Source organism: Lethenteron reissneri, chromosome 39, assembly GCF_015708825.2.
Source record: "Lethenteron reissneri isolate LAM-NWPU_2019-01 chromosome 39, ASM1570882v1, whole genome shotgun sequence".
Lineage (NCBI taxonomy): Eukaryota > Metazoa > Chordata > Hyperoartia > Petromyzontiformes > Petromyzontidae > Lethenteron > Lethenteron reissneri.
In genome coordinates, this window is record NC_083817.1 from 2,433,490 (window position 1) to 2,447,489 (window position 14,000).

Consider the following 14,000-nt stretch of genomic DNA (forward strand, 5'->3'; position numbering starts at 1 on the left):
TACGTCTGTCTGTTTTTTTTAAGGAGACCTGAGTCGCAATAAATCGATAAATTGTAACGGCTCGCAGAGTGCCAAGTGCAAGAAATTAAAACGGGGTGAAACATCGTGACAGTGAAGGGGTGCTCGCATGTGACATTAACATGTATTTCATAAATACGAATTTGACTCTTATTGCTCGTATTCTAAATACTATTTATTACTTTTTACTGCTTAATGTTTTACCTCGGTTGATGTTAAGTACTATATTAGAGTTTTTTTTGTGTCTATTAAGGTGCTGTTTATAACCTTGTGTAATGCATGTGCTGTACCGCTATCATCACCCAGATCTCCATGAGAATAGAGACTCGTAGTGTCTTGATTGTCCGACCTGACCGGCATGACATTGGTTACACATCTGCTACGTACGCGAGTGTTTGTTAGCGTGCTGGTCACTAAATCTCACACTCTCGTCCCCGTGGAAACCACACACACGTCACGATCCTTTCATCGATTTAAAATAAAAAATCGGTTCTCCTGCTTTGCGATGCGTGCATTGCATCGTGCCTGTGAGAATCTCTTATTTTCAATTTGTATAGCACGGGGTGGAGCGGTGATGCAGCGCACTGCGTTCTGATTTCGGCCACCCGAGTTAGATTCCCGGCCAATACGGCTAACGTCGGTGGCAACCAATATCGGAGCCACTGAAGGTCCTTCCCCTTCCCGCTTTACTAATCTGCTCTGACCAGCGTGGTGAAGTATGGTCAAACATTTCCCCCCCCCCTCCCAACTGATATAGCATCAGGAGGCCTTCGTCCAGTGACAATTGAATCGCCCTTAATTATTGGGGGATCGGCAGTTCGGGGTTTTATTTTCACAAGCCCAGTGGAATGATTCGCGCTTTGGTTGAGGCTGCGTGCCGGTCGGTGCTGAGCGTGGTCGCGCGTGTGCCGGGCAGGCTCCGCCGGGATCCGCCAGCGTCCACCGAGGGCCCACGATGGTCGACCTGGTCGAGGCGGCAAGGGTCCGGGGCCCCCGCGCGCCGACGTCGCCCTCCGTGCACCGGTTCCACCACTTCCTGGTGCTCGACTTCGAGGCGACGTGCGACAAGGCCGCGCCGCCACGGCCGCAGGTCAGAGGTCGCCGGCAGCCGTGCGTGCACCGATACATGTCCCCGGATCCGGCACACCGTGTCCGGTACACCTCACGTTTTGGCCGTGGCTACAACTCAAATGCCACTTAACGTGTACCGGCTTACCAAGGAACCCAGAAAATATTCGGTGAGAAATTACGCCCTCGGTTAAATTGGAGTCTTGACTTTTGACGACGGTCATTATGAGTGCGATTGTTTCTGGTTTGCTCGTACGCCCTGAATCCGTCCGCTCCTCTCGGTGCGTCTCGGGGGGGGGGGGGGGGGGGGATAGAGTTGTTGCACTCTGGCAGAACACTGTTCTGCGGAGGGGTAACTTTATATGCGCTGTCCGTTCTGTCTGCACTGGGGAAGTGACGTTGCCCTAAAGGTTAGCCTGCTCTCTCTGTGTTTATGTTATGGTGATTATGGTTATGTGTGCGTGCACGTGAGCAAATGCAGCACTGCTAACACGGCCCATTAAGTTTAATGTGAATTTTCGCATTAATACTGCTCCTAGTCACCTCCAGTGTTGGTTTTCGTAAGAGACGTGCGCCAACAGTGGCCACAGCTCCCGTCGGTCGATGGGAGCCGCGCGCGGAGCAAAGCTCACGTTAAACGCGCGACTTAGACCGCTGCGCAAGGCTTGAGCGGCGAGCGTGGCGGGCGGTGGGGGGGGAGCCAACGGGAGTCGGCGGTGTGCGGCAGCGCGGCTGGTTCGCGCGAGCCGTTTAAGATTTCCCCGACTGCATTAAATTGCCGTAGCGGCAATAATTAGCGCTCTGAGATGCAGTGTTTGGCGCGCAAGGCGTTTTACAAATTCCGTGTAAGCGACGACCACCACCACCACGATGATGATGATGATGCTGGTAATAATAAAAACGGCAATAAACAGTTTATTATCACATCGATTGTTGTTCAGCAGGCAACGTATTCAACGCTAAGTTTAATCAATTCCAGGTTGCAGGGTAAGCAGAAGTAAATCTAAATTATAAAAGAAATAAACATAATTGGTGGCTCCGCGTGTCGACCTCGGAGGTGACACACCGGCAGAGGTCAAAGCGCGTCCATTGTGCGAGTTTTTTTTTAAGCAGAGATTTAACGCGATGATTTTTAGTGCATTGCTCATCGCCGTAACGCTCTTGGTGTCCATCGTGCAGTTATTTTTTAAACGTGAAAGCGTTCTTCGGTGTGAAGCGCCGATCGGGAGGCCCTCCGGCGGTTGCCGTTTTCCCGCACGGTCAAGCCGCGCGACAAGACGGCCTGCGCCCTCTCCGCTTCTTTCAGGAGCGCCGCCACTCGCGAGCGCGGGCGTTGATCCGGCGCCAGCGCCCGCACGATCGCTCACGCCGTGAAGGCTGTATTGTTCACGGTCTCCCTCCCCGCGCAGGAGATCATTGAGTTTCCCATCCTGAGAGTGAACGGGAAGTCGATGGAAGTCGAGTCAACCTTTCACACGTACGTCCGGCCTACCGCGCACCCCCAGCTCTCCGCCTTCTGCACCGAGGTGGGTGTGCGAATTAAGAAACCCCGGCACCGTCGCGCCGCCGCCACCATCGCACCTTTCGTGCTAATTGAAATCTTAACAAACGCGGCACGGCTTTAGAAGCTCGCTCTCTGGCTCGCGTGCGAGTGCGCGCGAGCGCGTGCCGTGGCGGGGACTGGCCGCCGCACCAATTTGCAAGCTGGGCCTTTGTTTGCGCTCGGCCCGGCGCGGCGATGCCGCCGACGCGGCGAGCGAGGATTGATTTATGCCGCGCGGGCTGCGAAAGGTACACACAGCAAGGCACTAAAGAGTGGATATCGATTACCGAAATGTACCAGCAGGCGTCAGGTCGAACGGGCAACAGGCAGGAAATTAACAGGTCGTGCCTTTCCGTGGCTTATCTGTGAGAGCAGCAAGCCTACAGCGGTAACCCGCACGGTTTGTTTTTACTGTTACTGCCCGAGTCATTGTTATTGAGAGCAGTTTGTGTCTCGGACGCTTTGTTGTAGTGAGTGCGGCGTGGGAGGAGGGAGAGGGAATTTACATCGGACACGAAGCGTAATTTACCCAGGATAAATTATGCAGAGATTTGAATGTTTTATTAAAAGGGGGGTGGGGGGGGGGAAGCGCACGTGTTGTAAGATGCGCGTGCGTTATTCGCCACAAAAATTATGCCGACGCCGAGATATTATTTGTTAGATGTTTCGGGGTGAAGAGGCGTTAGAAGTGGGAGGGTAATTTTTCTGGACGGCAGTTTCTCTCTTTTTTTTTTTTACGCAGGTAATGTTTTTCATTCATCTATCATGGCCAATTTTATAACCGCGTAATAATAACATGCAACGGAATCGACCACATATTTACGACATATCAATAAACACTGTCGTTGTGATGCATCGATTCCTTTTAGATACCGACTTTGGGAATCTGCTGAAATTATGTGGTGGTTGTAGCGGCGGAATTGGTGGCGGTAATGGCTTTGTCCCCGGCTATTGATCGCCGCAGCTCACAGGGATCGTTCAGGACATGGTGGATGGGCGCCCCACGCTCGACCAGGTGCTACAGGTAACCGCGCCGCTGCGACGGGGACGAGATAGACCTGCCACGGCTGTCTCGTGTGCGGAAACCTCACTCTGTCCGTCAACGTCTCCCTCCCTGTCCGTCTGTCGAGTCGGGTTTCTGTGAGAGGCCGCCGCCGGGTGGCTCGGAGGTCATGGACGCTGAGGATCCTGAGTTCGAATTTGGGTTTCAGTGGCTGCTCTTGAGTAAATTTGGGTTCTCATGTGCAGTGAGTGGATGGTCTTGGCCCGGTCACAAATAATTTAACCAAAAAAACCCCCAGTAACATTTTACTTGGTTTTGCACCTAATACGGCTAAATTCTTGGCCCGAGATTTAAAATATTGGTTTCACTGTCGTGTGACGTGCATTACGCCGAGTGGCAGGAGGGAGATTGCAAACCCCCTACCGTGTGGTCACTTGAAAGGATCTCGGAGGTATCTCTGTGTTCTCTTCTACCATGGCCGTTCTACAAAACAAAGGGACTCGCTGCTCTGCGAGAGGTCCGTTTGGATTTTTAGTCTCCTGCTTTTGACGCCTGTGGTCGATCGAGACAGCCGTCAGTTGGAGAAAAGGACACTCTTGAACCTGGAGCAGGGAGTCAACAGCACAGGCGGCTAGGGCAAGGCAGCATTTATGCGCTCTGAAGACCCGACTTGGTGTTGAACTCGAGGCCCTCCCTCTGGCGTCTTCTCCCCGACTTTCGCGACATTTGTTCCGTTAAGATGACGAGGGCAGTGGAATCTCCCCGGCGCAAAGGTCAGGTCGGCGGTCAGGGTCGCGCAACGGAGATCCGCCGCCCGCCGCGCGTGTCCCCGATTCAGCGGCGCGTCGGCACACACGGTCCCCTCTCGTCGCGTCGCCCAAGCAGCGTGGTCTCCGGCGCTCCCGACGCCCCCGTTGATGGCCTCCCCCCGTTCCCATTTACAGCTCGGCATTCCTAAATTATAAATAATAACAATAAAAGGAGTAATAAAGCAGCAGCAGCAGCAGCCCCCCTCCCCCCCCCCCCCCCCCCGGCACGTTTCCCATCTCACCCAGTGGTAATAGATTAATTGGGGCCGTTGCCGCAACTGCGTCGGCACTGGCGGCGGGCCCCGGGTTATTACCCCGCCGTGAGCACGAGCGGCCCGCCGGCGGAGCGCGGCGATGCGGCGTGCACGGGAGATTAATTAAACCACACTTTGATTAAGCAAATGAGCCCAGACCTGGCTTCTCCGAGTGCCCACGTCTGGCGTGACGGATGGGCGCAAAGCTCTCCGCGCTGAGAACTTATCAATCATTCAATTAACTGCGCGTGGGGGTTGGGGGGAGGGGGGTTTGGGGGGGGGGACTGGTGGACGATTGGGGGTGGGGGGGTGGAGAAAAAATCAAATGAATTAAAATGACCCTCTGAGAAACCGTTCAGTGATTCAAAGGCAGAGGCGTCGCAACGATAAATAAGGAGGCCTGGAACAGCGGGGAGCGTGGGGGACGGGCACACGCGGGCACCAGCACCACGGACAGCGCCACACGCGTCACCGCCAGGGCCACACGTCCACCCTCCTCCCCTCCTCACCCGTCCACCCTGCACCGCTCCTCACCCCTCCACACTGCACCCCTCCACACTGCACCCCTCCTCACTGCACCCCCCACACTGCACCCCTCCACACTGCACCCCTCCACACTGCACCCCTCCACACTGCACCCCTCCACACTGCACCCCCCACACTGCACCCCTCCTCACTGCACCCCTCCACACTGCACCCCCCACACTGCACCCCCCACACTGCACCCCTCCTCACTGCACCCCTCCACACTGCACCCCTCCACACTGCACCCCCCACACTGCACCCCTCCTCACTGCACCCCTCCACACTGCACCCCTCCACACTGCACCCCCCACACTGCACCCCTCCTCACTGCACCCCTCCACACTGCACCCCCCACACTGCACCCCTCCTCACTGCACCCCTCCTCACTGCACCGCTCCTCACCCCTCCACACTGCACCCCTCCTCACTGCACCCCTCCACACTGCACCCCCCACACTGCACCCCTCCACACTGCACCCCCCACACTGCACCCCTCCACACTGCACCCCTCCACACTGCACCCCTCCACACTGCACCCCTCCTCACTGCACCCCTCCTCACTGCCCCCCCCACACTGCACCCCTCCACACTGCGCCCCTCCACACTGCACCCCTCCACACTGCACCCCTCCACACTGCACCCCTCCTCACTGCACCCCTCCACACTGCACCCCTCCACACTGCACCCCTCCACACTGCACCCCTCCACACTGCACCCCCCACACTGCACCCCTCCTCACTGCACCCCTCCTCACTGCACCGCTCCTCACCCCTCCACACTGCACCCCTCCTCACTGCACCCCTCCACACTGCACCCCCCACACTGCACCCCTCCACACTGCACCCCTCCACACTGCACCCCTCCACACTGCACCCCTCCTCACTGCACCCCTCCTCACTGCACCGCTCCTCACCCCTCCACACTGCACCCCTCCTCACTGCACCCCTCCTCACTGCACCGCTCCTCACCCCTCCACGCTGCACCCCTCCACACTGCACCCCTCCTCACTGCACCGCTCCTCACCCCTCCACGCTGCACCCCTCCACACTGCACCCCTCCACACTGCACCCCTCCTCACTGCACCGCTCCTCACCCCTCCACGCTGCACCCCTCCACACTGCACCCCTCCACACCCTCCACGCTGCACCGCTCCTCACCCCTCCACACTGCACCGCTCCTCACCCTCCACACTGCACCGCTCCTCACCCCTCCACGCTGCACCCCTCCTCACCCTCCACACTGCACCCCTCCACACCCTCCACGCTGCACCGCTCCTCACCCCTCCACGCTGCACCCCTCCACACTGCACCCCTCCACACCCTCCACGCTGCACCGCTCCTCACCCCTCCACACTGCACCGCTCCTCACCCCTCCACACTGCACCCCTCCACACCCTCCACACTGCACCCCTCCTCACCCTCCACACTGCACCCCTCCACACCCTCCACACTGCACCCCTCCACACTGCACCCCTCCACACCCTCCACACTGCACCCCTCCACACTGCACCCCTCCTCACCCTCCACACTGCACCGCTCCTCACCCCTCCACACTGCACCGCTCCTCACCCCTCCACACTGCACCGCTCCTCACCCTCCACACTGCACCCCTCCTCACCCTCCACACTGCACCCCTCCTCACCCTCCACACTGTACCGCTCCTCACCCTCCACACTGCACCCCTCCTCACCCTCCACACTGCACCGCTCCTCACCCTCCACACTGCACCCCTCCTCACCCTCCACACTGCACCACTCCTCACCCTCCACACTGCACCGCTCCTCACCCTCCACACTGCACCGCTCCTCACCCCTCCACACTGCACCCCTCCTCACCCTCCACACTGCACCGCTCCTCACCCTCCACACTGCACCCCTCCTCACCCTCCACACTGCACCGCTCCTCACCCTCCACACTGCACCCCTCCTCACCCTCCACACTGCACCCCTCCTCACCCTCCACACTGCACCGCTCCTCACCCTCCACACTGCACCCCTCCTCACCCTCCACACTGCACCCCTCCTCACCCTCCACACTGCACCGCTCCTCACCCTCCACACTGCACCGCTCCTCACCCTCCACACTGCACCCCTCCTCACCCTCCACACTGCACCGCTCCTCACCCTCCACACTGCACCCCTCCTCACCCTCCACACTGCACCCCTCCTCACCCTCCACACTGCACCCCTCCTCACCCTCCACACTGCACCACTCCTCACCCTCCACACTGCACCCCTCCTCACCCCTCCACACTGCACCGCTCCTCACCCTCCACACTGCACCCCTCCTCACCCTCCACACTGCACCGCTCCTCACCCTCCACACTGCACTGCTCCTCACCCTCCACACTGCACCGCTCCTCACCCTCCACACTGCACCCCTCCTCACCCTCCACACTGCACCCCTCCTCACCCTCCACACTGCACCGCTCCTCACCCTCCACACTGCACCCCTCCTCACCCTCCACACTGCACCCCTCCTCACCCTCCACACTGCACCCCTCCTCACCCTCCACACTGCACCCCTCCTCACCCCTCCACACTGCACTGCTCCTCACCCTCCACACTGCACCCCTCCTCACCCTCCACACTGCACCGCTCCTCACCCTCCACACTGCACCCCTCCTCACCCTCCACACTGCACCCCTCCTCACCCTCCACACTGCACCGCTCCTCACCCTCCACACTGCACCGCTCCTCACCCTCCACACTGCACCCCTCCTCACCCTCCACACTGCACCCCTCCTCACCCTCCACACTGCACCCCTCCTCACCCTCCACACTGCACCGCTCCTCACCCTCCACACTGCACCGCTCCTCACCCTCCACACTGCACCGCTCCTCACCCTCCACACTGCACCGCTATTCACCCTCCACACTGCACCGCTCCTCACCCTCCACACTGCACCACTCCTCACCCTCCACACTGCACCGCTCCTCACCCTCCACACTGCACCCCTCCTCACCTTCCACACTGCACCACTCCTCACCCTCCACACTGCACCGCTCCTCACCCTTCCACACTGCACCGCTCCACAGCGCCAGCAGGAGGAGCTGCCCCAGCACACTCACCCTCACGCTTTGCTCTCTTGCCTCCCCACATACCCACTCCTGCTCTCTCTATCTCTCTCCTGCTCTCTCTTTCCTTCTTTACAATCAGAGGAAACAAGAAGATGCTCGGTGTATTCGGCACTTTGCTTCGTTCATCATTTCGTTTTTCTTTTTTAATGCTTTGCTTTACGTAACCCCCCCCCCCCCTTTTTAAATGAAATATTGAACACAATATTTTTCGCTCTGCTCTCCTTACCCCTTCCTTCTCTATCTACCCCCCTCTCTGCCCCCCCTCTCTCTGTACCCCTCTCTCCTACTCTCTCTTCCCTGCTCTCTCTCTCCCGCTCTCTCTCCCACTCTCTTGCGCTCTGTCGAGCTCTTTTGTTTCTCCTCCCTCCTCTCCCCCCACGAGGCTGTAACGATCATTCCATTCGCCAATTAAAATCGGGGTTGTTTTTTTTTTCTTTTACGCTCGTGACGCGTGCGAGTCGCGGGACTCCGTTGGCCGTGCAGTAAATTAATAATTATACTATCGGTCGCCCGTTGCAGATGGTGGACGAATGGATGGAGAAGGAGGGCCTCCTGGATCCCGAGACAAAGTCCGTGTTCGTCACCTGTGGCGACTGGGACCTCAAAGTGATGTGAGCGACGGGAGGGGGGGGGGGACCCCTTCTCTGTGTTATTGGTGCCGGGCGCCGGTGGTAGCTACGCTGCTGCTGATGCTGCTGCTGCTGCTGCTGATGCTGCTGCTGCTGTTGCTGATGCTGCTGCTGCTGCTGTTGCTGCTGCTGCTGTTGCTGATGTTGCTGCTGCTGCTGCACGTCGCTGCTGCTGCTGCACGTCGCTGCTGTGATCCAGCGCTGTGGAAGCAGCAGCGAGGGTTGGTGGACCACGGCACGGATGTTGTTGTGAAACTCCCCTTCTTCCCAGGAGAAGCCAGTACAGCAAAATGTGGAGACTCCACCTGTTCCATCTGTATGGGATAGAGTACCTAACCCCGCCCTCCGCCCCCCCCCCCCTGGCAAATGTGGGTTTTCTCTTGGCGCTCTTGCTTCCTTCCACATGTAAACACTCATTCATTGGCCCAAAACACCTTAATATATAGAGGACCACAGAGCTTTGCGGGGGGGGGGGCGGAATTTGGCACCGGCTCACCGCCTAGCTGCTGTCTTGCCACTCGTCTGTGGCTCCCCCCTCGTCTGTGGCTCCCCCCTCGTCTGTGGCTCCCCCCTCGTCTGTGGCTCCCCCCTCGTCTGTGGCTCCCTCCTCGTCTGTGGCTCCCCCCTCGTCTGTGGCTCCCCCCTCGTCTGTGGCTCTCCCCTCATCTGTGGCTCCCCCCTCGTCTGTGGCTCCCCCCTCGTCTGTGGCTCCCCCCTCGTCTGTGGCTCCCTCCTCGTCTGTGGCTCCCCCCTCGTCTGTGGCTCCCCCCTCGTCTGTGGCTCTCCCCTCGTCTGTGGCTCCCCCCTCGTCTGTGGCTCCCCCCTCGTCTGTGGCTCCCCCTCGTCTGTGCTCCCCCTCGTCTGTGGCTCCCTCCTCGTCTGTGCTCCCCCCTCGTCTGTGGCTCCCCCCTCGTCTGTGCTCCCCCCTCGTCTGTGGCTCCCCCCTCGTCTGTGGCTCCCCCTCGTCTGTGGCTCCCCCCTCGTCTGTGGCTCCCCCCTCGTCTGTGGCTCCCCCCTCGTCTGTGCTCCCCCCTCGTCTGTGGCTTCCTCCTCGTGCCCCCGGGTCGTTGTCTCTCTGCGCGAGCGAACGGACAATTTGTGCGGCGGCGGCGGCAGCGTGGTCCAAGGTGGGAAGTGCAATTCAAGTAAACGGCCCCTGGGCAGTGTTTTTCGAGTGACGCGTCCGACCCAAGACCCCCACTCTTCTCAGCGACCGTTAGCGTCGCCGTGCAGACTAAAAAGTGACACGGCCCACGACTTGTATTCCTCGACGCTTATGCCGTGTGTTGGTTTGGGCAGGCGTCACTGCTAATGAGACACTGGATGTTGATGCACCGGCGCAGGGTTCGCGTGTACCGAATCAATGCTGCTGATTATATGCAGTGCCGGAAGGCGGCGTGGCTGATGGGATGTGTGCAACAATGCGTGTGTGTTCGAGGTGGAGGTGAATTATCTGCCAATTGATTTTGTTTCTCTTTTAGTGGATCAGTAGAAATCAGTTTTGGTGGTTGCCACCGCAGGTTTTTCAAGTTGATTTTGTTTGACCAGGCGAGCACCCCGGGAGGCCTTGAGACCCTCGCTGGCAGGGGGGGGGGGCGGCGAGCTGGTTCACGGAGAAGTCGAGAGAGCGAGAGAACAAAACAACTCACGGCACCAACGGAGCCCAAACCCCCCACAGAAACACGTCGTCGTTACAGAAAGCAAGATCGCGTAGTTTTCGCAGACACGAATAAACACGAAGCTTAAATACATTCCCGGTTCGCGAAAAATCCGCGCGGACAAATTGCAATTCTTTTTTTAAAAGGTAATAAAACAACCCCTACCGTTCCATAGTAAAACGATCGTTAAAGAAACATTGCAATGGGCTTGGCGCGGTAATCGCCCAGAGTATGTAAACAGACAAGGAGGGTGTGCGTCGGGTAGACGGGGATCCTTTAATCGGGATCTCCCGGGGACCTCGACCGTGTTCGCCGCAGTGGCGGGAGAGGGGGGGGGGGGGCGCGGGGGGGTGGTCTTGTTGTTCCGCTCTGCTTGGTTTAATTCTGGGCACAATGAGTGTCTCTGTGGGGGGGCCGGGAGGGGGGAGGTTGGGAGGGGGGGGGCGGGGTTACCGGGGACCGGGCCGGGTCCCCGCGCGCTCGTCCCCGTACCGTCGTGACGAGGCGGCGGCCTTTGTCACTTAGCGCTCGCGAATAACAGCCGCTCGCCATGAGGCTCGCACACCTTACGAGAGCGAGGAGGAGAGAGAGAGCCAGGAGAGATAGCACGATAGAGAGCCAGGAGAGAGCCAGGAGAGAGCCAGGAGAGAGAGACGGGAGGAGAGAGAGCGACGGGAGGGTGTAAGTGTGGTGTTTTCGAGAGAGTGTGTGTGTGTGTATGAGTCATTTTGTTTACTTGGAGGCGGTGTGGAAGAGGGTGTTAATGACATTGTGTGAGTATACGTGTGTGTGTGTGTGTTGAGTTGTGGCGAGCCGTAGAGTAGTGGTTAATGCATCGCGTTACCAACCCGCAGCCAGAGTTCGATTCCCGCTCACGGCCAACATCGGCGACATATCTGAATCCAGGCTATGCCTCCCCTAAGCCGATTCAGTCTTAATTGAGCACCTGGTGCAAATGGAAAACATCAGCAATGGGAAGACAAAGGTGGCCGGGCGTGGTGCTGGCCACCCACCCCATCGTGTGCCGTGCCGGCCTTCGTAGGTGCTCGCTATCAGCACTTGGCCCAACAGTGTGTTAAGGCTATACGAGGGATCTTTGTCTTTGTAGGTGAGATTGTGTGTGCGTGCATCTTTGCGTCATCATATTCCCTACAAACACGCTGTGAGGTGTGCAGACTTTTAGGAATTAGCGCTATGTCGTAAGATAAAATTCACAAACCCGTTCCTTTCAGCTTGAAATAACCTTTAGTGAGCCCCGTCGCTGCATGGGGCTCATATTAATTCCCTTTCGAAATGAACATGCGGTGGCATTAACCGTAATAACGCCGTCACGGCCGGTGCCGGGCCATCGCCGTGCGCCGGGGACAGGGCTGTGGGGGGGGGGGGGGCCACGTGCGCCCGGCGGGAGCTCTCGGTGCCCCTCAAGTCGCGGCAGTGCCGCTTTGCCATCTGTTAAGCCGTCAGCGGCGCGGTTGGCGGCGGGGAGAGCCGGATTAAGATGAACATTTTCCCCCCCCGCCGTCCGTCCGTCCGTCCGGACGGACGGACGGACGGCGCAGCGGGCGGCGTGGCGGGCGCGGCGAAGCGCGGCTGAGAGGCGTTTTGTGGTCTCGCACGGCCGACGGCCCAGGCAGCGGTAGATCGCTGCCAGCCGTCTGATCTCATTGCACACGTGTTAGGATCTTAAGTCGGGCACTTTCATGCCCCGGTGGATCCCGGCTCGCTCTCCTCCTCCCCGACGATGCCCCCGTCTCGGCGCGTCGTGTGTGCGCGCGACGGAGCACGCGGGCGGTGGCGGCGGTGGGAGGAGGGGGTTTAATAAATTGAAACCGGCGCAAATGAAAATCGGCTTAGCCCCCGGCGATGGGGCCGCGCGGTCCCTGTTAGCGGGCAGCCAGTGGAACGCTCGGGCCCACAATGGCGAAGCCGCGTGATAACGTTTCGCGAGCGCGCGCGCACGCGCTCGCTCTCTCTCGCCGCGGCCGTCCAAATCCAACAGGCGTAATGCCACTTTTAATCTGCGCGGCCTTTGTGGGCGCCACCTCGCCGCATTACGGTGTCCATTTCCTGCCCCTTTTTCAGCCGGACGGGTCAGTGCGTTTCATAAGGGGTTAACGCAGAAATTCAGAAATCCGCTCTCGGTCCAGAGCGAAACCCGGGCTTCCTTTTGTGTCGGGGAAGGGAAAGCAATCCCGTAAAGTAAATTGTTTTTGTGGCGCGTCGCAAGCACTCCAACACGGAAGCCGTGAACCGCGGTACTCCTGGAATTAATAGAAGTGAGAGTGGGAAAAGGGTTACATTACTCGAAATCCGATATAGAAAACAGAAAATTAAATAGGGACCTGGAGATTAGATATGATATGGAAGGAGCTGGGAGTTTTTTTCCTGACTGATGTCCGAAGTCTTTTGTTGGAAAGTAAAGAGAAATTGTCACAGTGAATCGTTGCAGTTCATTGCCATAGCACCTTCTTCGTCATCATCATCATCGTCACCATTATCATCAGTTACAGCAATTGCAACAATTCTCTTTTTACCATTATCATCGTCATAATCTGTCGCCATTTCAATAAATCTCATCATCAAATATCATCGTCATCACCATCACCGGCATTAATTGCAACGAAACCATTCCCATTTCATCACCACCTTCATCACCGCCGTCCACGGCAACACCAGAATTCTCTCTTTCTCGCCATCATCAGTGCCGCGCGTGCGCGTGGTTGTCCCCTGCCGGGCAAGGCGCGCGCCCATCGTATGCGCCGAGCGTTAGGGACAATCACGGCAATGCCCCCTCCGCCGCACGCTGACCGCGGCGCCATCGCCGCTTCCCGTAGCAGCGCGGCACCTGCCACCGCCTCCGCGCAGGAGGAGGAGCGATCGCGGCACGGCCCGGCAAACGGCCGTCGCAGACCTCGCCGGCGAGTTCTTTACGCCGTCGAGCGTGGACACGTCTATTTTTTTAAATATTTATTCGCCGCAGATTAAAGAACGCTCCTCGTAATGGCTCCGTTTGTTTTCGGGAACTCGGTGGTGGAAGGGGGGAAGGCGCAGGACAGGAGGGGGCGCGGGCGGGGGGGGGCAGACAGGTGACCTAGGCTGAGGGCACAGCTAATGTTCCGCTCATCGCCATTAATAATTGATCAAATGCGGCTGTAAATTGATGAAGCAACGCGGATAAATAAGAGACACGATAGTTTATTAAGCAGAGCTATAAAGAGCGGGCCTCCTGGAGCAGGCTGTAAATTAAGCTAAATAGAGGTTAAGGAATGCCGCATAATTACACCATTTTTAAGCACTGTGGCTTTTGCTAATGTACTTGTTATTTTTTTAATGCAACATAATTTAAAGGTCATAAAATAAATACTGCCTCATCGCACCTGGACACTAAGCACTTTTGCATCTTGTGTGTTTTTTT

The 14,000-nt window shown here is 58.2% G+C and overlaps 1 protein-coding gene across 3 annotated transcripts in view; it reads left to right on the plus strand.

Annotated features, from left to right (window-relative positions):
• ERI3 (ERI1 exoribonuclease family member 3) overlaps positions 1 to 14,000 on the plus strand; it is a 55,816-nt gene that overhangs the window by 20,516 nt on the left and 21,300 nt on the right. For all 3 annotated transcript variants that reach the window (XM_061567812.1, XM_061567811.1, XM_061567810.1), the window contains 4 exons: positions 935 to 1,108; positions 2,496 to 2,612; positions 3,594 to 3,653; positions 8,818 to 8,909. In XM_061567812.1, coding sequence (XP_061423796.1) covers positions 935 to 1,108; positions 2,496 to 2,612; positions 3,594 to 3,653; positions 8,818 to 8,909 — 443 coding nt within the window. The remainder of the gene's footprint in view (positions 1 to 934; positions 1,109 to 2,495; positions 2,613 to 3,593; positions 3,654 to 8,817; positions 8,910 to 14,000) is intronic.